The 22,605-nt window shown below is 36.1% G+C and overlaps 1 protein-coding gene across 1 annotated transcript in view; it reads right to left on the reverse strand.

The window, feature by feature from the left end:
• The window catches only part of PSMD14 (proteasome (prosome, macropain) 26S subunit, non-ATPase, 14), a gene marked incomplete at its 5' end in the record, with an annotated part of 27,215 nt that extends 4,975 nt beyond the window's left edge, over nucleotides 1-22,240 (reverse strand). The window contains 7 exons of the mRNA XM_009874125.1: nucleotides 1,282-1,356; nucleotides 4,749-4,856; nucleotides 17,135-17,285; nucleotides 18,187-18,257; nucleotides 19,343-19,462; nucleotides 19,775-19,848; nucleotides 22,166-22,240. Of these exons, the coding sequence (XP_009872427.1) occupies nucleotides 1,282-1,356; nucleotides 4,749-4,856; nucleotides 17,135-17,285; nucleotides 18,187-18,257; nucleotides 19,343-19,462; nucleotides 19,775-19,848; nucleotides 22,166-22,240 (674 nt within the window). The remainder of the gene's footprint in view (nucleotides 1-1,281; nucleotides 1,357-4,748; nucleotides 4,857-17,134; nucleotides 17,286-18,186; nucleotides 18,258-19,342; nucleotides 19,463-19,774; nucleotides 19,849-22,165) is intronic.
• Between the last annotated feature and the right edge of the window lie 365 nt (nucleotides 22,241-22,605).

Genomic DNA, 22,605 nt, shown 5'->3' on the forward strand with positions numbered 1-22,605 from the left:
GTTTAGATAGGTTATCTGGATTTTAAAATTCTGGTTTGGTGTGATGGACTCCTCATCCAATATCTTACTACAGATGGAGATAACAGATCACCACCGCTACGAGGGGGGTTTGAGACAAGTACAAACCTGGCTTAGGAAAGATGTGTGGAGATAGTTACTGCCTCACAGATTAAAAATTTCCCTAATTCAGTCAAGATTATTCTCATACTAGCAAAGCTAATAACCTAGATAAGTAAAGCCATTACAGAAAATAAACTCTTGGAGCTTCAGGAAGACTGCATTGGCCACACTGTTGTATCTGAAGGGAAACGATGATCTCCAGAAGCTTCACAGACATTTCCTGAGAGAGCTGGTTTTGTTCAATTAGTTACTCTTCTCAGTAACAGTGAGGTCTTGAAGGTCTGATACCATCCTAAAAAGGGTTCAACTCCTCGATACACATGCATGTCCTTCCTTCATTCAAAACCGGGGTTATTATTTCTATCCCTCTAAAAGCTAAAATTAAGAGAGAAAACTATTCTGACAATTTCACCATAAACTCCAGCTCTAAGATCAATTTATAACCCTAACAAGGCCCATGAACATACACAGGCATAACTGAGACAGAATCTGGCTTTTTAAGAATTAACTTTTGTAGACGACAAAGGAGCTTTTTTGTTTTGTTTTGTTTTCCTGGTTGAGACTGTCAAGCTAGATTGTACTTGTAACCGAGGAAGTTTGGTGCGAAAGTGACTGACATTATTTGTTGTCAGGAACTGAACAGTACTTTTTCTGTAAATGCAAGACATCACTAATTCCTGATATTCAGTGAAGTCTTGGGGAGCTTAATACCAACTGAAACGTCTTCTCTCAAAGTGATTACGGCAAGTAAAAAGCTGAGATTCCTTGGTTATATAATTCCGTTTTGGAAAACGTGGGCTTCTAGATTCAGAAATTCCAGCCTGTGCAAACCTAAGGCAGCTAGCATGTCTTTCAGCTTCAGCACTGAAAATCTCAAACCTTGCACAAACCTGTTAAGTGTGGAGAACAGCGTGAGCACTTTCCATAACGCACGTGGACAAAAAGGTTGTCAAACTATGTGTGTGAATATTAGAACGTGGGTTTGGAAAGTATCATAACCACGACTACACATCTAAGTTCTTCCTAAAAGAGGAGCCTTCTACTCCAGGAGAGTTAAAACAGCTACCGGAAGCATCAGCAGTTGAAATCAGAATATTGCCACAAATCTTAAACAGTTTGTGTAGCATCCTTTGTCCTCTGAATGAAGGCTAAAACAATTACCTTCTGTTCTAGCTCATTCTTCCTGTAGTTTATGGTGATGGAATAGTAATGTCTGTTTAATCCATGAATCAGTGCCTGTAAAATTCAGGAAAAAAGTTTGCATAAAAATTGCCCACCAGATAAAGGAGTATTAGAAAAGAAGAGTTCATTTAAATACAGTCATCTTCAAACACCACTTAATAAAAGGAAAAGCACAAAGAACCATATATGAAGTCTATAAATAGGCATCGAGTAAATATACCTGTTCCAATTTCTCTTTTGGTGTTCGTTAACTGACACTTATACTTGCTATTTCTAAACCATGGATTTTTTCACACAGTAACAACTATTATAGGAAAAAGTAGTAACTGCCTGCAAACTTTTGACCGATACATATGCACAAACATATTTCTCTCAAATCCTTCCTCTCTCAATAAATTTGGTTATCACTTCTGTTAAAATACAAGGCTATTGCTGTTATGAACAAAAAAATGTTGGCTATCTATTTATTTACAACCCCTGCCAACATTCCCAAGTTCATTCTCTACGGTACAATACAAAGGGAGAGTAGATGAAGCTGTGATATTCATTAGACTACGTGCCTCAAATTAACTTTGGATCTTAAAGCTAATTTTATTTTCTAACTTTACACGAATAAAAAATAAAAATACAAAAGTGTCCCTCATTATAATTACACTCTTTGCAAATTTGTCCTTAAATTTTTATGTCACAATCCGATCAACTGGGATTAGTTTACGTGACACCTAAACGCATGAATCTTCTATTTTGCTCATATGCATTACATAAACTTTTTTTTACATTTATGATTTAAGGGTCAGTGGATTAATAATTGGGGGCTACAGGGGGTTAAGTAGATCATGATAAATCCTCATCACAACTAAAACTGTCTATTTTTCAAATAAATGTTTATATATGAAGAATACATTTAGAAATGAGATATGATAAATCATACATAAAACACGCAGAATTAGTGGTAAATATTTCTTATGTTTCAATCATTCCACCTTATTTCTGTTGAAATATATGCTCTAGAGCTATATAAAAATCAACGTGTATTTGCATCTCACGCAACTTAATATTTCAGCATTCCAAAGTTATCTGTATGAAAGCTGAAAATACTCTCATACACGCATTTTAAACAGATAACTTTCGTAAACATGCATACAAAGATACAAAACCATTTGAATGGTTACATTTACTAGAAGCAGCAGTTATATATAACCATTACTTGTACCACTTACTACAAATAAAACTGTAAAATATAGGTTTTATCACCAATAAATTAATTTATGCTTGAAACTATTAGCAATAAGTAATTTCCACCGCCAATTTCCCATCCCATTCAATAGGACTGCATGTGTGATTGGTAGGTTTGTGCTTAAACTCAGTCGTAGGTATTTAAGGAGTTTCCTAAAGCGCCTACAATTTGACAAACCTCTTTGCCTTTCCCCACTATCCTCTCCCTTCCCTGCCTCCTTCCAAAATCGCTCCTTTAAAGTGCACAGATATAGAAGGTAGCAGCTGTTAAACTTCAAACCCGAACAGTAACTGTAGTTTAGCCACCCCAGCAGGTTAAATTAAAAACCCATAAACCACTTGAAAGCAAAGCTTGCTTTGTATTTTATTTCAAATGGAAGCCATCATTTCAATAAACCTTACAAATTAGATGCATAAAGACCATTTTTTAAATTGGTTGTTGATAAACAAAAAGAAAAAAACCCACAAAACCAGGAATGAAGTCAAGCCATGTACTATTCCTACTCTTGAAATTTTAAGGAATGTCTTAAAATCCCTGCTTCTAGCCAAGCTGAAATCAATATTAAGCTTGCTGCTGACCTCAGGTGGGGTCAGAATTTGATTCATAACCTTAGAATAATGTAAAACAACACTGGAGAACCCTTGCATTTTTGAGAACAGAGTACCATTTTAAGTTATGATTTTTAGCTTAACAACGACATTTGAAACTGCTCACTGCCAACTTTCAAAAAAAACCAACACAAACAAAAAATACCCACTCTAACAACAGAAACTCAAAACTCCCGTGGTCAAAATATGCCACCGTATTGAGAGTGATCTCAAAATAATGAAGCTGAACAATACTACAGGGGTTTGCAAGGAAGGTCATTACACACTGTCCAGAAAAGCCCACTTAGAAATGCTCTGAAATACGCAAGTACGGGCTTGCCTAGAGCCAATCAAGAGTATGAGCCGCTTGGTTCAGACTCATTAGAGTTTGTAGTTTTTACCAATTCAAATATCAAAGGTAAAACACAACCACCTCCTGAAGCAGACAGTCTTTAATTGTCTGATTTTATTTTTTTTTTGCTAGCATTTTTATAAATAGTAAAAATAACAGCTTCAATGCACTGGTAACAAAACATAACTGATCTTTTGAAAGAGAGGGGTATGGTGATCTAGTAACTCCCAGAGGTCACCTCTCTTAGAGCAGAAGCTTGGCTCTTATCTCAGTTCTACTACAGCTGGTGTATGCTCTTTTTCTTGGATGTTTATCTAGAAAATATTACATTTGTTGTTCAAGTAACAGATCAAATGAGCAGGAATTAGGCTTCATGGCTGCAAGTACACATGCCTTTTAGAATGCATAGAAAGGAAGAAAGTTTTCTGGAGAGAAAAAAGGAAAAAACATTAAGGCAGAAGAATGACATAGATAAAAGCATTATACACTCCAGAGGATACTTGTTTCAGGAGAGAAGCTATTTCTCAAAAAAAAAAAAAAAAAGTTTGCTTCATTGAAGACCAATATTTTTGCCTTACTAGAGAAAGTCAACTTCAGAAATCAAACTGAATATTTAAGCTTCACAAATGCTTGCAAAGAAATATAAGACAGCATACTCTAAAGAAATGTTACAGTTGAAGCCAATCATCCTACTTATCTACTGCATCTCCTACTCCATCTTTTTTTTTTCCAACAAATGACTGCATTATATAAAAATTGAAGACTAATTATCTAAGACACATTACAAGCTGAAGCCCAGATTACACATTAAGCAAGAACCTATATAAACATACAGTAGAAGGACAAGATCATCAACAAAGAGGGAACTCTCTCCATAATTTGCTTCAGAACAATTTATCTTTAGAAAAGCTGGAACGTTAATAAGAAGCGGTTTTTAATTTGAAAACTGTACTGAAAACTGTACCTACCTTGCATCACACAGTATGACATCAATTGTCACTTTCAAAAGTTTCCATTTCGATAAATCTGTACTTCAACCTTTGCAGTATATACTTATACAGGCATTCACACTTCAGTAGCTAATTTAGGGCTCCATTTTAAACCCTTCACATATATAACTCCATTGATGAATCACATAAATTATAAATGCATGCAGAAAAATGCTATACAGAGAACAATAAACAATTTGTAGCTTACTGGTTTTAGGTACCCTTCCCCAAAATTGTTGAATAAATCTTGCAGTTTACAGGACCATCAACACTGGATTTACCTGGATAGATGGCTTGTTTAAGTGACCCAGATTTGAAGTTGTTTGTCTTGGTTCATGTCCCAAGACCATCATATTAGCATTGATCAATCTGAAGGCATCAATAACAACCTGTAAAAACAAGATGTCAAGTCAATTCTTTTTAGAAAATGCAACTAATAGTGCCAAGCAACAGTGGACAAGGCACAATCAACTCTCATCTCTTCCTGGCCTTTATCCAGAAAATCATTTAATTATAATATTAATAAAAAAGAGCCTCCTGCTGGCTATGCTATCAGCACACTGCACTACCTTGTATCGTAAGGTGACACCAATTATTACCTTTTCCATGGAGCTTTAAGTTTTATATACACGATATCATCGTATAACATTGCATTTTTATGTAGGCTTAGTCTAAGCTTCAAAGGTATGCATATGTTTGTCACCTAAATCTTATCCAATCAAAGTGAATGACAGAGAGAGACTAAAACTGAAAGTGAGCACAAGCTAAGGGACCAAGTCTAAAGCCCAGTCCTGTCACATCAATTATACTACCACAATACTTGAAATGACAACAAAATTATAGCCAGCAAGGAACTTGCCCCATGTATTCCCTTCTAGTCAGATGCTTTTTGCTTCTTGTGACTACGAAAGGGTCTATAAACTGTCTGATGGATTAAAAAGTCCTTGTCAGTGTCATGCTCAGGAGTAAAAAACAGAGTAAAAGAAAACCAAGGTCATTTATGATTTAAAGGTACACGGTAGGTAGTATTCAGTGCTATTTCACTGCAAATAAAGTAGTACCATCACTGATTTTTAGACTGTCCTGTGCTGAATTTGTCTATGAAAATCTCTGGAAATAGGATTTCATGGCCCCATCCAATAAAACCCCACACTCCTAATCCAACGCCAACGGGAGGTGAAACAGAACGGAGAACATATCAACGTCATACTCAAACCCAGTCTCTTCCTGGGTAACTCACCATTACAGACTCATAATTGCAACGTAAGATTTTCTTGGTTAGAAACCAGTCAATTAACTGGGCCAGTGCACGCACAGCCTTGTGCATCCACAGGAATAGTACTCGGCGTTCTCTGCGGGCATCTTGCCTGCATACGTTTCAAGAGGTGTTCTAGCTCGTTAAACCAAGTAGTTTAAATATCTTAATAACAGCTTTTCTACAATCATTTCATTGGATTGGACAACAGATACATTTATATGGCTGGTTTGATATTTTGAGGAATTAGACCTGAACCAAACCCTTTATGTAGAACAAACAAGAAATCAACCACTGACACTGAAAATCTGCAGAGAGGGACACTGAGTCTCCCCCCTTGCTCTAGGCATCTCTTCTCCATTTACACAAATATAAGTAACTAAATTCGCAGGTGTTTTATTAGTATAATATAAATATCGAGGTCACTCATGTAGAAATACAATTAATTGGCAAGTATTTATAAGGAAAAAAAATCAATGTGTAAACTGAAAAAGCCTAATAACTTATCACCTGGTGTATTTACTTTTGAGACCCAACTATTTCAGTCACGTTGACTGACTCAGCATCACTAAGGGCTATTGCCTGGTCCCTCCGTTGACGGGCCAGATCCGTCTGCATATACCATAACTTAAAACTGCACGCAGAAAACGTACAAAAAATCCCCAACTAAACTTCTCTGTTAAAATAGTTAGGCTGTGACCCAACTGAAGTGAATTAACAGTGCCTTTTTTTTAAAAAAAAATAAACTCCCCCCCAACTCAGTTCAGATTTAATATGCAACAGAAGCATGCCATCTGACACTAATGCTACAAAAAAAGGCGTTGCATTTTAAAAAATTTATTTCTCAAAAACATCTGAAGCAGTTTCTATGTATCAATACATTCTTTGTGATAACATATAAAATAATAGTATTTTTAATGTATTTTTTTTTGAAATCATGATCAGGTTTTCTCTATCACAAAACATTAGCGGCAAGCTTTTGGACACAATCTGTGTGTTCCATTTTAACCAGATCCTCTAGTTTATGAACACCTGAAAATGCCCAGCCGTAACAAACAGGCAGTATAAATTAAAAAGTCAAGCAAAGCAAAAAAAATTCCACACCATGGGTTCTCCAGAGACGAGCTAGATAAGGGGGAAAAAACCTAAGCAAGTAAAAATTCACCCTGAGGAGCAAGAAACATGAACTTGGCAGCAGACTATAATTGCAAGGAGCTGCTTTATGACTTACTAATGGCCATGCTTCTAGACCTGAGTTTAACTGAGAACTTCACTACGTTGAGCTTATCCAAGATTGAATGGCCCTGCCAAGCATGGCTTCGGTTTGGGACTTGAGTCATGTAAAATTAAAAGAAAACCCAAAATAAAGAAAAAACAAACCTACTAAACTTGGTTTTGATAATGAATTCAGCATTTCAGCTGGTGTTCTCAAGGTTCAATTGGATAAATTTCATATTAAAAGCTGCTAAAATATTTCTGAGTGATACTGATTGTTAGTCAAGCGCCTTAACGCTGACCAGAAATAATTTTTGCTGTTTCAGGTGCTACTTGCACGGGAAAGGACTGCCCGCTCTATCTGTCCTTCTGATGGAATTAAATGCAGGTATTGCCCAAAGAGAACAAATACCCATCTAGCAGAAAGTGGTATGAAATATTAAATTCATAAATCACAAATATTAAGCTTTAAAAATTGCCATTTGTACAATCTCGGAGGGGTACAAAAAGTATGTGTGTGAATGGTATTTCTCATCTCGGTTGCACTGTGACGACCAATGGTAACTAAATACTTTAACTACACTAAGATTAAAGGAATTTGCTGCTATCACTATAGCAACCATCTTAAAGAAACTAACATGCTCAACAACCTGGAGGCTAAATTTAGACCTAATACACAATAAAAACATAAATACCAAATAAATCCTACACAGTCATTTCTACAAAACGTAATTGCTTTTTTTCCACAGGGAGCACAGATCAGTCCCTCCTTTAGAGGATTCTATCAAAATAAAGAGACTCATTAATGTCCAGTGTACTAATGAGCAATGGGTGAAGTAGGTGTTAATTATGCCACAGTAAGATGCAAGAAAAAAGCCTTGGTGAGCACTTGGAGGCGTGTAGAAGCTGAAGTTTCCTCTCTACGTTTGTATATTTTGAAGTACACCATGACGCAATCAGATGACAGCAACATGGTCACTCCATGTTCCGGGATGAAAACTTCGGACACGTTATTGTGAACAAAGAACCTCTAAGGATTCATTAGAAGCAGCATAAAACCCCACTCAGTGACTTAGATTTTCGTTGTAAGGAGGCAGTATTTCTCATGCAAAAATGTTAAGCTTTCGACGTACTTAAATTATACAATGCAGCATGTGCTGTTTTAGTAAAAACTAGTCTCCAAGCTTCGTGCTAAATTCCCTTCCTGCAAAGAGATAAAAATGTTAAACAACATATTCCACGGGGCTATTTTCCAGAAACGTGAAGGTAAATTTATTTTTTTTTAAATGCACGCGCATAGTGCAACTCTTTCACCACTCTGACCATTTAATTTTTCCTACTACAAGTGTCTTCAGACTTTTCAGAGGTCATTCCAACAGCAGACAGCTTATAACAAAACCATTAGCAGTTTGGCTAGCTTAAGGAAACCTCTTACTTTCCTTTTTTGTTTATTATCACTGCATGAATCTGCAGCATATGAGAGTTTATAATTTCTCAGGCTTGTTAAATTCATGTTAAAGGTCTGTTTTCTTGTTGAATAAATTTTGTTCATATAATGCTGCCTATTTCATATACTGAGTCTTTAATAGCACCTTTGGTCTATGCGCAACTCACAGATCAAAACAGAGGACTAAAATAGGGGTTGATGATGCTATTTACATGTGTGATTCAAAAAAAAAAGTAGCTTTAATATAATAGAAGACCTTGTCTGTTTTGTAATTAACACATCTTTACTGGAGAGATATTTGGAAGTGATTGCTGTGAATATACTGGTTAGTAAAATAAACACAATCACACACCACTTTCTGTTATCAGACAAATTTGTGAATTGTACACATTATACTCCAGATCAACAAACTGTGATATAACAGCCAAGTAGAAGACACATTTATATAACCCTTTATTTTTCTGAAAATATGTATTCAATCTGACCTTGCAAATATAATTAGCTTGTGGGATGTGTGGATTTCAGTACCATGGATGCTTTACTAATTGCAGCTCTTGGAAATAGATACTAAATATTTGGAAGCTGCCAATACAAAATAAAAACGGCATCTTTTTGTACATCTGTCTTAGCTTCAGAAAGCATAATAATATAAAAAAACAATAACTCCGTGGCATCTTTTAAGCATTTCCCCAGGGTCAACAACCCACAGTAGTGCCCACATAACGTATTTTTAGAAACAAAATTTACAATTATCTCCATCATACTTAACAAATTTGAGGATAGCTAAAATTAATACGATTCATAGCTCTTCACAATCTAAGATAAGCGCTGGACTCCTCAATTGCTACTAGATAAAAATTCAGCGTTTTTTAGCCTGCATATAGTTGGTTTGGTTTTTTTAATAATGGCTTGATTAAAATTTAGGATGCTTAGTAGCCAGACTTCTTATTCTTCTCAGCTTCTTCTGGGAGTGTGAATGCCATATATATATAATCACTTCTAAAACAGTCTTCATAACTTCGTGGGGTAATTTAAAAAAAAAAGAGAATTTCAAGAATACTTTACAAACTTGATTCTTAAATGCCTCCAATTTAAAATCTACAAACAATATTGAAAGAAATACTCCTGTTCTACAAGGCCCACTGCATTTTAACAACAAACTTCAGTCAGAAATAAGTCAGCCTTTTTTTGTTGTTTAAATTAAAAAAAAAAATCCAATATCAATATTTTTTCCACTGAGGAATCTATGACATATGGTGACTATCTTTAAAAATGTATTGTGTCCTTGGAATTCAAATAACTATGTATTGTTTATGCCATATGTTTATGAACAAACACACCAGCACTTAAAGACAACTCTGTGGAGGATATAATGTCGTTATGCCAGGTGTGGAAAAAGAAGTAATGTCCCATCTAAAATCTCTTTTATCACCTGCAACTGACCTGTTATCAACTGCTTAAGTTTGTTTCTAGATTCTTTAAAAATGAAATGGAACATGTGACCCGAGAAGTGCAGCTCGGGTTTATGACCATTTCGTTATTTATGCTGCCATGCACTGTTAGACAACTACAAGTGAAGAACATCTTCTGTCCCCTGTAAGCCCACAACATAAAAAATTCAAAGAAATCTTACTTTTTATGCCATTTCCAATGAAAAGCACTAAGAACTGAAACTGACTCATGCCAAATGCATATCACTGAATTGCTGTGATTGTGAGTCTGAAGTTTGCAACATGGAAATTATTTATAAAATGTCAATTTTAGCTCTGGAAAATATATTCCTAGGAGTACGTGCATTTTCCTTGTCTATCCTCAGAGAATTGCTTACTTGTGGTCAAACCCACAGTACAACTCGAATATCCATACTAGGAGGGGAGAGAACTACAGTATAATACATTTATCTTGACAAGTGAGGGCATGCATCCATAACTCCCAAGCAGCAAAGCCACACGGTTTAAAGCTATATGCTTTAATGAAGATAAATGGACTGTTCTACATCCACCATGGCAAAAGGAAATTAAACATTTAATACTCTTCAACAAAAAGTCTTCGTGGAACTTTTTTTTTGTCTTAAGGAAGGGCATGAACTAAAGTAACCTGTGTAAATGGTTTAGTAGGTAAATATGTATCACTTTTAATAAAGCACAGACAGTCTAAAGAACTTTAGAACACCAGCACTGACACTAACAGTGTTGCCATACCACTAAAAAATTAGGAAGTAAAATATTCAAAACATTCAAAATCGGCTGTTCTGAACATGGGCATTAAAAACTGCTGTTTTTCAAACAAAACAGTACCAAAACTGCGGAATACTGGCAGTACTAGAACAGCTCAATACTTGGCAGTTTGTGCCTAGGTTTAGAAACACACACCCTGAACTGAAAACACGGAGCGACCTGTGCTGTGGTACACATGCAATTCATCTCTTACTCGTGTGATCCTTCCGGGAAAAGAGCATCAAGAGCATTGATCTTCTCACACCGACAGTAATTAAACGAAATGTATCTACTTCCTTATTCTTCAAATCAAGCTCCTACCAAAACTTGGTTCTTGCCTAGATCAAGTCAGAATGTTTCCATCCCCGATAGGCAGGTTAAGGCATCCGTCAGTATTAAGAAACACCACAGTGTTCCAAGAGTATCAAAATATACAAGATATTGTACAGAATGCACAGAAACGTACCGCTGAAATTTCAACTGAAGTTACAGACTGTTAAGTTACCTTCTCTATTTTAGAATTTTTCCCTTTACGTTAGGAAAGTGTTAGCAACTCCAGTTCTAATAAGGTAGAAAAGATTCTAACAAAATTGTAGGCATGACACATTTTAAAATATATATTCTTGTAAAACACTATCTGCATAATAATTCATAATAAACAGACATTTCTCCAAAGCAGTAGTGACAATATAACCAATTGACTATTTTATTTGTTTCTAATTAATACTTTCAAGCTATACCCCAATGACCGTTGAATTCACTTGTGTCTAGGCAAGATTTATTAAGGTAAAGGTTATTAAGGCAAATACATGAAGTGGCAAAGGGAGACGGGTATATAGAGAAAATCTTGTTATGTGGCTCCTACTTAATTCTTCATTGGCTATTTTAAATTTCAAGTTTCAGGTATTACACTAGTGTGTCTCCACACATCTCATTTTAAGGACTGTTTTTTTTCTCTGCCTTCTTAAAAAAGTAGTCACCATCTCCTCCAAACCTGTGGATAATTCAAACAAACAAGGAAAACAAACAGATTCTAAGGAAAAATAATACTACTCTGATAAAAGAGTAGAGGTCTGAAAACATGCAATCTTTCTGAAAACTAGTGTAAGATATGTTCAGCCCTTGAGACTAGATGGTAATGCCAACGTTCAGAAGAGTAATTGTTAAATTTCTGCTTTTGGATTCGCTCTTTTAGACTATCAAGTAATTACCAAGTTATAAAACCATTCACACACATATTTGTCTTGGTTAGTTGGGAGGATTTGCAACGCAAAAACTGTGCCTTTCCCCACATAAGTCACCAAGCTGAGATAGCATATAAAAAAATTTAACCTAAATTGGAATGTAAAAGCAGCAGAAGATCAAAACTAGATCAAAACTATTTGCAAATTCTTATTCCTACAGTCAGCAATCAAGAAAGTGATCATCTATTAGTCTGAAGAGTTCAAAACTGAAATCAGGTATTAATAAAACCATATTTCTCACATACATAACTAATTACACACAGGTTGTCACCTAGATTTAGAGGTACCAATGGGCAAAAAAAAGAGGAAGAGGAGTGTTTTAGAGAAGAGGTTGCCAGAACGGGTCATCCAGCAAATGAAAAACAAAGCTCTGTCCAATCACATGATCTGTTGGTTTCATGGTGTCCTTTTATCCCCTGCCTACATAAATTTTGTCTGTTTTGAAAACTGCATAAAATCCCACCAGCACAATAAGAATTAAGAACATGCTGGAATACTACAAAATTTCAAAGTACGGTATTTGAGCCATCACGCTTTTACAACAGGCCTATAATGCTCTGCCACTCTAAATAGCAATTAGAGTATTTAAAGATATTATTTTTCTTTCTTAACAGCTCTAAAGGACCTTGAGACTTTCACCTTGCTCAAGATGACCTTGGCTTTGGTCAGACACAACTTTGCTATGGACCTCCAGCAGCAACTCAGCTACGCTCTCTTCTCATCAGCAATTCATCTGTACAAGAATAAAAACATCATCTTTCTCTCCCTCTCTCCAGATAATAGCTGTTTTGGGACAAATAATACTTTAAAAATTAAATAAATATAGTATAACTGTCCCTCTTTGGAACTTCTAGGAGCATGATAAGAATAATTTTTTAATACTTTAAAAATGGGTAAAAGAACAAATTATAAAGTTCATCATATCTGTTACTGCTTTTAGAATAAAATTCTGAGGATCTCATAAACTGAACAAAAAGAAAGCAGTTTATGACTTCCACTAAAAAGAAACTGCTTGAACAAAATAGTTTTAGACTGCAGCCCAAATTCTGGCTACAATTTGAAGTATCAAACCTTCCAATTCCAGAAGAGGTACCTGAACCACAGAGCAAAGTTCTTGAATGATGTAAGTGGCAGGAGACAGCAGGAACAAACTGCAAGGGGGAGCTGCTGACTGTACACAAGGGGAAAAAAAAAAACCTGCAAAAATAGAAGTACTGGACCAAGAATTCCCACGAGGCTGCTGCATCTCAGGACTCAGGTGGACAAACCCCTCAGAGAGCTGGTTTGAACCCAATGTTGACACCGTGCTCGGCACAAAGTCACACTAGGTGACCTCCCAAGATCTTTTACAACGGAAATTATTTTTATCTACCTGGTCATCCAAACGTACTTTTTTTTCTTTTAACTTGCACCCTCTGAATGAGGTTAAGATAAGGATAGAATATAGCAAAAATCTCTTATAAAAGTGGCAGGATATGGGATATGGTTTAAGCACAAGCATCTTTGTTTTTATCTGTCAGCAGGGGATTAACATGCAAAATAGAATTTATAAAAAGTTACTGCAGAGTCAAGTCTTTTCCTCAGCAAATAATTAGGAAAAAAAGATTTTTGCCATAAAACAAGAATTAATTCTGACAGTGCCTTGCTAGGAAAAATTATGGTGTAACAGACACGAACTTCTCAGATGTACAAAATGAATTTCTGACAATTTGGGGTATTTTATCAACCCTCATGCCAGCAATTATTAATCAAGAGAAACCAATGAACTGCCCGAGAAAAACAAGTCATTTTAAATTGTGATTTTTTTTCCTAATAAAGACTTAAAGCTTAAAACAGTTCAAAAAATGACCATTTTTTTCTTAATTTAACATATGAGTGGAATATAGTAAGTTAATGCTTGTGGCATTAAAGATATCTTACAGTGGTTTAGTATAATTCTATTTTCCTTAAGAGGTGAGGAACGGCTGCTAAGTTAAGGTCCAAAACCTAAATTTTAAACGTTTGGCAAAGGTATTTAGTTCTCCGTGTAGACATTCCAAAACGTATGTTGGAAATAAATATGAAACGTCAATATTTAGCTTTATTCCAGATCTTTAATGAAATTACTACTTTTGAGGAATATTCTAAATATATATTACAACTTCCATTGCACAGACTGGAAAACTGGAGGGGACAGAAGAAAGGTTTATTAGGAAGTCCAAGATGAAGCAACAGCTAGCCACGTTGCCCCACTAGCCATATCTCAGCATGTTTACTTTGACTTCATTCATAGAAATCAATTTAAATCATTTTAAAAAGAAAAAAAAGAGCCAAAACAACTTTTCTCTCTGGGTTCTGACAACATTCACTGACCAGTTGTGAGTTGATTTTACAGACAGCTAGAACATTACTAGTCTAAAAACTGAATTATATAGCATGTAGTGAGGAAAAAGCACACTACATGTGCAAGAACATGTATGTAAAGTAATAAGATCAGTATTTAGGACTTGTCCTTCATGTGCGCTACTATATTTAGGTAATAGTATCCCAGTCCTAAAGTGACCATTAAAGCACTTGGTATTCAATCGACAGGTCCATATGAGGGTTTTACTTTTAGGTAAGGATTTTATACGCCTTTTTATTTTTGCTCATTGGCTTTAAGACACAAAATGCCTTTTTTTGACTTTTTTTTTTTTTAACTGATTAGAATTATGTGTATTTTTGTCTTTAAATTGCAATCATACACCCTCATTCTACTAGGTGTTTGGAACACATGTACCCAGACAAGGACAGCTAACAAGTTTCTGCTTTCTACCAGTGATAGGGCAAACTGCTTTTTAATGCTTTATCTTGTCGAGGTGAACCTTAGGCTCCTCATCAGAATTCATTTCAACCTTCTGACACATGAAAATAACCTCTGCCCCAGCTATTCTTCACTGGCACAGCCATGACTGCTTCACTGACTATAAGCCACAGCAATTTATATGGGCATGGACCTGCCCCGAGGCAGGTTTAAAATTAGCTAATGTGTTATTTTGGACTTTGTTTTTAAATACATCTCGTCTCAGTCAAAACACACCATATTAAAATCTTATATGCCACATGTTCACTCTATTTTTTTGCCAGACGGTTTTGCTAGTAGAAGGTGTAGCGAGTGATGGTCTTGGGCTCTCAGAGCCACCAAAGCCCAGCAGCACAGCGGCTGCCGCACCAGCAAGTCCCCTCTGTGAGCAGCTCCTCTGGCTGGCGCTGCCAGAAAGCAGGTACCGCCCGGGAATCACCTGAGCTCCAGCTCTCCAGCAGGTAAAGTGGTGCTGGACGCCAGACTAAGGCAGTCAGACCTCACCTAAGAAAGCCCCTTGAGCTCCAACAAATCAGTGCTTCTCTCAGTTCAGCTAAAAATCAAAATACTTTCTAACTTAAGTGATCTTGCCAACCAGCATCATAAAAAAGTCATACACATTCCACAGCCCCAAAATCAAGAAATTAATTAGAAGTACTATTCATACTTTGGAGGATTCTTTCCATTTCTAAGCTTTTAAGGATGCACTTGCCAGAAACATGACAGATGTAAACTTTTTTTTAATGTGAAACCTGAGAATGTAATTTAATCTGACTGTAGCAGCCAGACATGTATGAAAAACAAACATTATAAGACTTCCAGTGATCTCAAGTACTGGCAGTAATGCCGTAAAGAGCTGTATTTGAGAAATATTTAGATGGACTAAAATTCCAGAAATGTATAGATGAATAAAAATTTATTCACGTTCAAAATAACTATGCCAAAGATTATTTCCTGAAGAGAACAAAGACCCTCACAGATGATATCTTTGTCAAAGAACAGTGGAAAAAAGTTGTTAAAAAATATAAAGGCACTTAGTAACCAAGTGTGTTATAACAGTAGTGTGACTTGCAGGCTTTTCTCCTCAACAGAATAGCTAGTGAGGCCAAAATGAATTACTAGTATAGTCCTGCAAATTGTATTTGCACAAAAATTCAATTCAGTTTCAGCATTCCTCTTGGAGTAGGAAAATAAAGGAAAAAGGGTTTAGAAAAAAATAAGTAAGGAGTAATTAAATATTTTACTGCACCTTTTTTCTCCCCCAAAAAACTCTACCTAAAATTTCTTCTTCTCTATGCAATTTAAGTGGGAGTAAAATGGATTCAGATGTCTAACAGCTTCCAAACAACCAGAAGTTATTAATTTCTGAATTGCTTGTTACATAAATTTGAAATAAAAATCAGAACAATAAAAAATCACTATGGAAAATACAACTGTAGCTGTACAATATTGTATTATGAAATTCAAGGAGCCCTTAGTGTAATTGTTTGGTGGCTTTAATATGATCTGTTTCACATAAAATATGATACTACAGCTTTACAGACGATGAAAGCTTACTTTTTAAATATTTATAAATTTACATTAATATTATCCATCCATACCATGATGCATTTCAATAATTATTCTACAATACAATGGGAGTGCATGCTCAAACAAAACACCTCAGCAGTATTTTAAAGCAGCAAACCACCCAGCCAATTTCTGTACGTTCAGTTTTTCTAATCCACTCTCCCTGTGGTTGAGCAAAATCGAATTGCCTCTCACATTTGCAGACAGCTCTGTGAAGGTGATAATAGAGCTGCTCCCTGCTGTCATGAGGCAGGAAATAGGAAAATGGCATATGGGGCTAGAAAGAAATAAAAAGAGAACTAAACAAGAACAAAAGAGATTTCAACAAAGGACAACTATAACCCAATATGCTTTGCAAGTTAATCTCTTTTCATAATCATTTAACATATTTAATCATTTACCTGCACACTTCTCAAAAACTCAAACGCTTGATACCAAGTCTTCAGTAAAGTTTTATTGCCCAAAACATTTGGAACAGAAATGATACTAAAAGCCATCATATGCAACGCCTATAAATCAATGCTGCCTTAGTTAATACTCACATTAGGGACCTGAACCTATTCCAATCTGCTAGTAATTGATCTTCGTTTTTGTAGCCAAAATGTAATACCTGAAACAATGTATACTTGCTTTATTAGTTGCAAACACGTTGAGTGACACCTGAGTAGCAAAATATTACGGGAGGATTATGATTGGTTATGTGTACTGACAGTATCAAACACTTCCAGCCTGTTTAAGGACTACTCACGTAAGATGCAGATTAAAAATTATATTTTCATTTACAATGACATTAATTTTTAATGCAGAAAGCACATATTTACAGTGCTTCTATATGACATCTTACCAAAATACCTTTAAAAAATTTTTTTTTTAAAAAAAAAAAAAGCAAGCCCATCATACCTTTCCTTTTACACTCTGAATGGGATCCACCACCACAGCAACAGCTCTTTCTGATAAGGCTTCAAAGCTCTGCTGAGTATTGATATCTACACCAGACAACCAGCAGCCAAAGCCAGGGTGACTATGATACCAACCAACTACCATCTCAGGTCTGAAACAAAGAGGATATTGAGATCCTTAAAAATAAAAAACACGTAACACAAGAAGAAATAGTAATGTATCAGGGCATAATTAGGATGGGCTGTGAAAAAACACAGTTAGAAATATTTAAATTACTCACCATACTATGGTGAAAACACGGACATGAATAAATGAGACAAAAGAGGGCTATCATTAAGGGATGCACATTAGCAGCAGAAGATAATGCTTTCAGTTTTTCACCCTGTTACCACACCTTCCCTGCACCAGTTTTTACCCTTTCAGCACTTGAGTAAATATCTACTCTTTAACTCCTTGGCATCGAGGGTTGAATTTTCACGACAGAAAGTCCATTTCAGACATGGACAACAGGAATCAACGGTGGGAAAGGATTAAATATCAATTAAACCAGCAGTAGAACTAGGAACTCAGTCAAAAAGCAATTTGCACTGTTCTGTTCAGCTGCTGAGCCTTTTGCTAACATTAATTTTGAAGTTTTTCCCACAGTAAAAGAATCCGAGCAAGGAGACGACAACTGTTGAGAGGCAGGAGTGAAATGAAAATTTGTTTAAACACTAGGATCTTTTACAAAGTTGTTTCCCCTTTCTTTTCATTAAAATTGCTCATAAACAAGCTACAAATTTGTATTTCTAAATCTGAATTAAAAGAAATGCAAAAATCAATCTTTTAAGCAGGTACTGCCTTGTAAGTGCCTATACCAAATTGAGCTGCATTCTGATTTTCCTGTGCAATAATGACTGAATTACCTGCTACACTGATTTCTAGGCCAGTTATTTTTTTATTAAACATTACTAATAGCTCCTACATCACTAGTTTTGCAGGAAGTCAGCTGTTTCTTTTAAACAACATGCAGGGAGAACTTGTCACTGTCAGCCCTCTTTAGGACGACTTACCTTCCCGTCTGTTTCAGCATATCCAACATTTTTGCTTGAAATACAGGATCAACTGCCTCCACACTGACACCCTGGTGTAGAAGACAAACATCACAGTAGTTGTACATAAAGCAATATCATCTTTTAATTTGTTACCTTCCACAAGGGAACATTTAAACACCATGCACAAGGACCTGTTTAAAAGGACAATTTGACTAATTTAGAAATAGCTGATAAAATACCCCTAAAAGTACGATACAATTTTTAGAAGTATTTCAATGTGATTTTTAAAACACTGAAGGAAGATTTTGAATTGCTATTTAAGTTATCTCTGTGACAAGTAAACATGATTAAACAGGCATAGGAATTCATCTTCTCCTCTTCTTGTTCTGCAGTCTCTGGCCTGCTGTTTCTCACAAGTTCAGCACTACAGGTTTTATTCAAAATAAATATCACAAACTGTCTTTTTGCAGATCATACTTATACTATGCATGTGCACAGAATTAACTCGGGACAATAGAATTTTTCAAATTCATTGATGTGCAGCTCAATTACAATGGGATACGTGCTTCTTAAGAAGTATATTTAATTCAAGCTACACACAAAAAACCATCATCAATTCCAATTATACCCACCGGTTCATCATCTCTTTAAAATATCTCTTCATAAGATTAATATTCTTACTCAAAATTAAAATACCTCCTTTTTTCACATTACAGAAATATCATTTAAGAGACTGCCACTGTAAGATCTGACAAGGAGAGCAAGTTTGACGTATATCTATCGCACCATCGCAATTAAGGGCACGATACACTTCTAATCAAACCTTCTGCATTTTGAATCCTTCCCCTGGCTCATAGTATATCAGTTCTTAAAGTAATCAATTTATAAATCTTGTAAGTGAAGTTATACCAATATATTTATGTATACGTTAAGATACAACATCTCCATACATCAATATATACGTTTATGTACTAGTCTTTGCTTAAAAAAATAAAAGTTTAAGCAATTTTCCTTTACTGAAAGCCTTAAATCCATCAAATATGTTCAAATTATACCTAGTAGGTTAAGATTACATAAATAAGGTAAAGAAGGAAAACCTTTTAAAATATATTTACCATAGTAAAACACCAAACAAGCAAAAATATATATCAAGGTCTAGCTGCAAAGAACTCACCGTTCCCGACTGTGGCATTGCAAAAACATCAATCACTCTCACAGTGTAATCATCAACGAATTCCCCGAGCATCAGACCCATAACTTCCATAGGGACACCAGCACGACCATGCTTCAACATCTGGAATTAAGACCAAGTGACACCGTACGTTTAACAGGAGGTTCAAGTTTGACTTAGGATAGTTCTTTCAGCCTTTGTTGATCTAGGGGTAGTTTGCAACTTGTAGCACTTTCAGAAACTGTATGGAATTATAAAAGAGTAAAAATGAAGCCAACAAAAAAGTAATTAAAATAAGTTTCTTACTCTGAGTATTCATTTATTTTAAAAATTAGCCTGATCAACACTTAAGGAGCACAAGTCCACAAGCTTTGGAAAGGTGCCAGGTGCTCTACGTCCAGCACTATTCACAGAGGTAGTACCCAGAACACTTACTTTCAGCAGCGCAAGGGACGAGATATAAACCTGTTCCGCTGTATCAACCGCAGGAGCGTCTGTTGGTGGCCCCTGTGAAAAGAATAAAGAATAATTTTCTCCACCTTTGTTATTCTACAGTTTCTAAGGATTTTCTGCAATTTCTATAATATGGAAAACAGAAATGCATACGTAATTCTGACTTTGCGTATTAAATGCAGCTCTCGCGAACAAAACCCCAAACAAAGCACATCCAGACCCCGACGGCTTCTTCGCAGCGCCTTCCTTCACTACCCTATTTTGTAACACAAGTCACCCAGCCACCGTGCCCTGCCTCCTCCCAGCCCGAAACACAAATCCAAAGAACGCTCTTACCAGAATGGGTCAAATAAAAACTGACCAGTATTGCCCTGGGTACAAACCGGTTATGAGCCGTAAGGGCTAAGAGTCAGTTAAGTTTCCATGAGTCAGCCTTGCCGCGATGCTCAGCTGTAAAATACGGCCACTTCTCCAATTAACTCTGTGTTTCTTACCGCGGTGTGAATGTAAATGCTGCTGGGCTAGCATGATTAACTGGCACCAACACAAACAGCAATTTCCCTTTGCTTCATCAGCTTTCAGCTAAAGCGGACTTGCAGAGAAAGGCTATGGGAGTACTTTGCAGATACACCGGTAGAGCGAGAGAAAAAACGGACCTCCGATCCCTAGGTGGAAAAGCTGTGAACAAAATACTTTGCTCTTTGCCTTATGAGGAGTTATTCAAAAATTAGCACAACTGTCCCAGGTGTGAATGATTGGTCAGAACAGGTTCTGTGCACTGCTGAAAATGAAAAACGCAGGAGGCAGCAGTTTGAATGTCCCTTTCTCAAGGAGCAGGAGACATATTGCTCTTACATACAGAATTCTGTTAGCAGCGTACCTCATTACAGCCAATTAACAGTACATTCATTACTTTAGTACCAAATTGCGCACAACAAATTTCTCCTGAAAAAGACAAAAGGTTACTTCTGTGCTAAGTGATAGAAACTTAGAATGGCAACAAAGTGACTATGGGAAAAAACCCACAACTTCATAGTAAGTAAAAGCAGGAAAAAAAAAGGTGCCTTCGCACAAACATTTTGTAGATTTAGAACTCTGATTCCATAGTTAGTGAAAAAAATCACGTGACATCAAACACAAGACACAGTGATTGACACAAGCCATTACTTCAGAAGAAAAAACCAAGACCTTAAGTAATCGGCATATTAAATTTGTATAGTAATGGTCTTTTTGGCATACTTTCACTTTTACATACACAGAAAATCATCATCTAGTCTTCAGAACGGTTTAAAGACAGTAAGAAAATTCAGGTTTTTTTTTCCTCCAATGTCAATGAATTCCATCTCTATTAGCTCCAGATCCAATCTTTATATTTTGATACTCACATACACATGCACAGATGTGTCAACCACCACTGCATCCTAACACCTCCAAACCTCTATTTCCAACTTTGATACTGCTGACCATCACCTCTTGATACTTGCTTTCCCTCACTTACTACTCATTGCTAATTCTTCTGTCACTTTGGCCTTTCCATCAGCAATCTTCCAGCAGGTTTAACTTTCTACCTTCTACAATATTCTTGCTAAAGGTCCATTCTTAATCAATTCCACCTCTTCCTCAAGTATTTCCCCCACTAGTCATAGCCCAACAGGAAGATGCTTGAGTGGAGAAGTGTTCTTCTAATACTCCTGATGAAAAACTCTACAAGCAGTTCTTCAGAACATCTCACAGAACTACATGCACAGGGCATGTAGCTGTTAAATTTACAACAACTAAATTGTTTGGCAGGCCAAGCTCCAAATGCCCCATCATCTTCTGATACCGTTACTATGTTTTTCCTCCATAAACATGTAAGTTTACTTTCTTAACTATAAGTCTCCTGCTTTAAGTCTATTCTAAATCATTATTATTTGATTTAAAAGTCTTAATGCTTTGGAAAGCACCAAGATTCGTATTTCCACCTAACCACTGCTAACAATAAGGGACAGATGAGTTGGGTTTTAACCAAAAAAAGAAACTTATTAGTTTGATAATAACTCTTTTCTTCATACGTAAAGCTCTCTTTCTATTTTCTACCAGTTCTAGGGTCTGAAGTGAGGGTAACTAACATCCATGCTGCGATCACCAGACATATTCTACATTTCTCCCAGATTTTGTTTAACATGTCATTGTAAGAAAGCATCCCATTACACCATTCAGTATTTTTAAAATAAAGAACAGCATTAAAAAAAATTTCTCACCCAAACTAATATAAGTAGATCTGTGATTTCTGCTGATGTTTGACTGAGTTTAGCTTCTCAAGCAGCACGAGTTTGAACTGCAGCTCATTCCACAGCCTGTGGCTCTTGAATAAGCTCTCCTCTATGGGATCTCCAACGCCTGGTAAGACGGCAGATCGCACCGACACCCCTCCTGCAGCCAAGTCATTCAGCAGATCTCTGTCCCCTATGTTCACAACTTTTAAGAGTTTAATTATTGCTCATAACTTCTCCTATTTCAAAATCAGTCACTAGATTCAACACTTACACAGAGGAGAAAGACAAACATGGTTACTTCTTTCTGTAACAAGGCAACTAAATTACCTTTAGTTTAAGCAAAGGTAGGAAGTAAAGCAGGATGCTGCCCTAGTGTACTCTTTCCTAATCTTTCCTTCTTTTATTATTTCTGTACTCCTTGGAGCTTTTAACCTTGGTAACGGTCCAGAACAGGGGATATTTAATATTATACTTCATCAATCCTTTAGGCATTCTGTGAGATAAAGGAGCTTCGGTTTTCAAAACTTATGGTAAAGTTGCTCTGCCAGCACCCAT

Source organism: Apaloderma vittatum, unplaced genomic scaffold, assembly GCF_000703405.1.
Source record: "Apaloderma vittatum isolate BGI_N311 unplaced genomic scaffold, ASM70340v1 scaffold38077, whole genome shotgun sequence".
NCBI classification, from domain to species: domain Eukaryota; kingdom Metazoa; phylum Chordata; class Aves; order Trogoniformes; family Trogonidae; genus Apaloderma; species Apaloderma vittatum.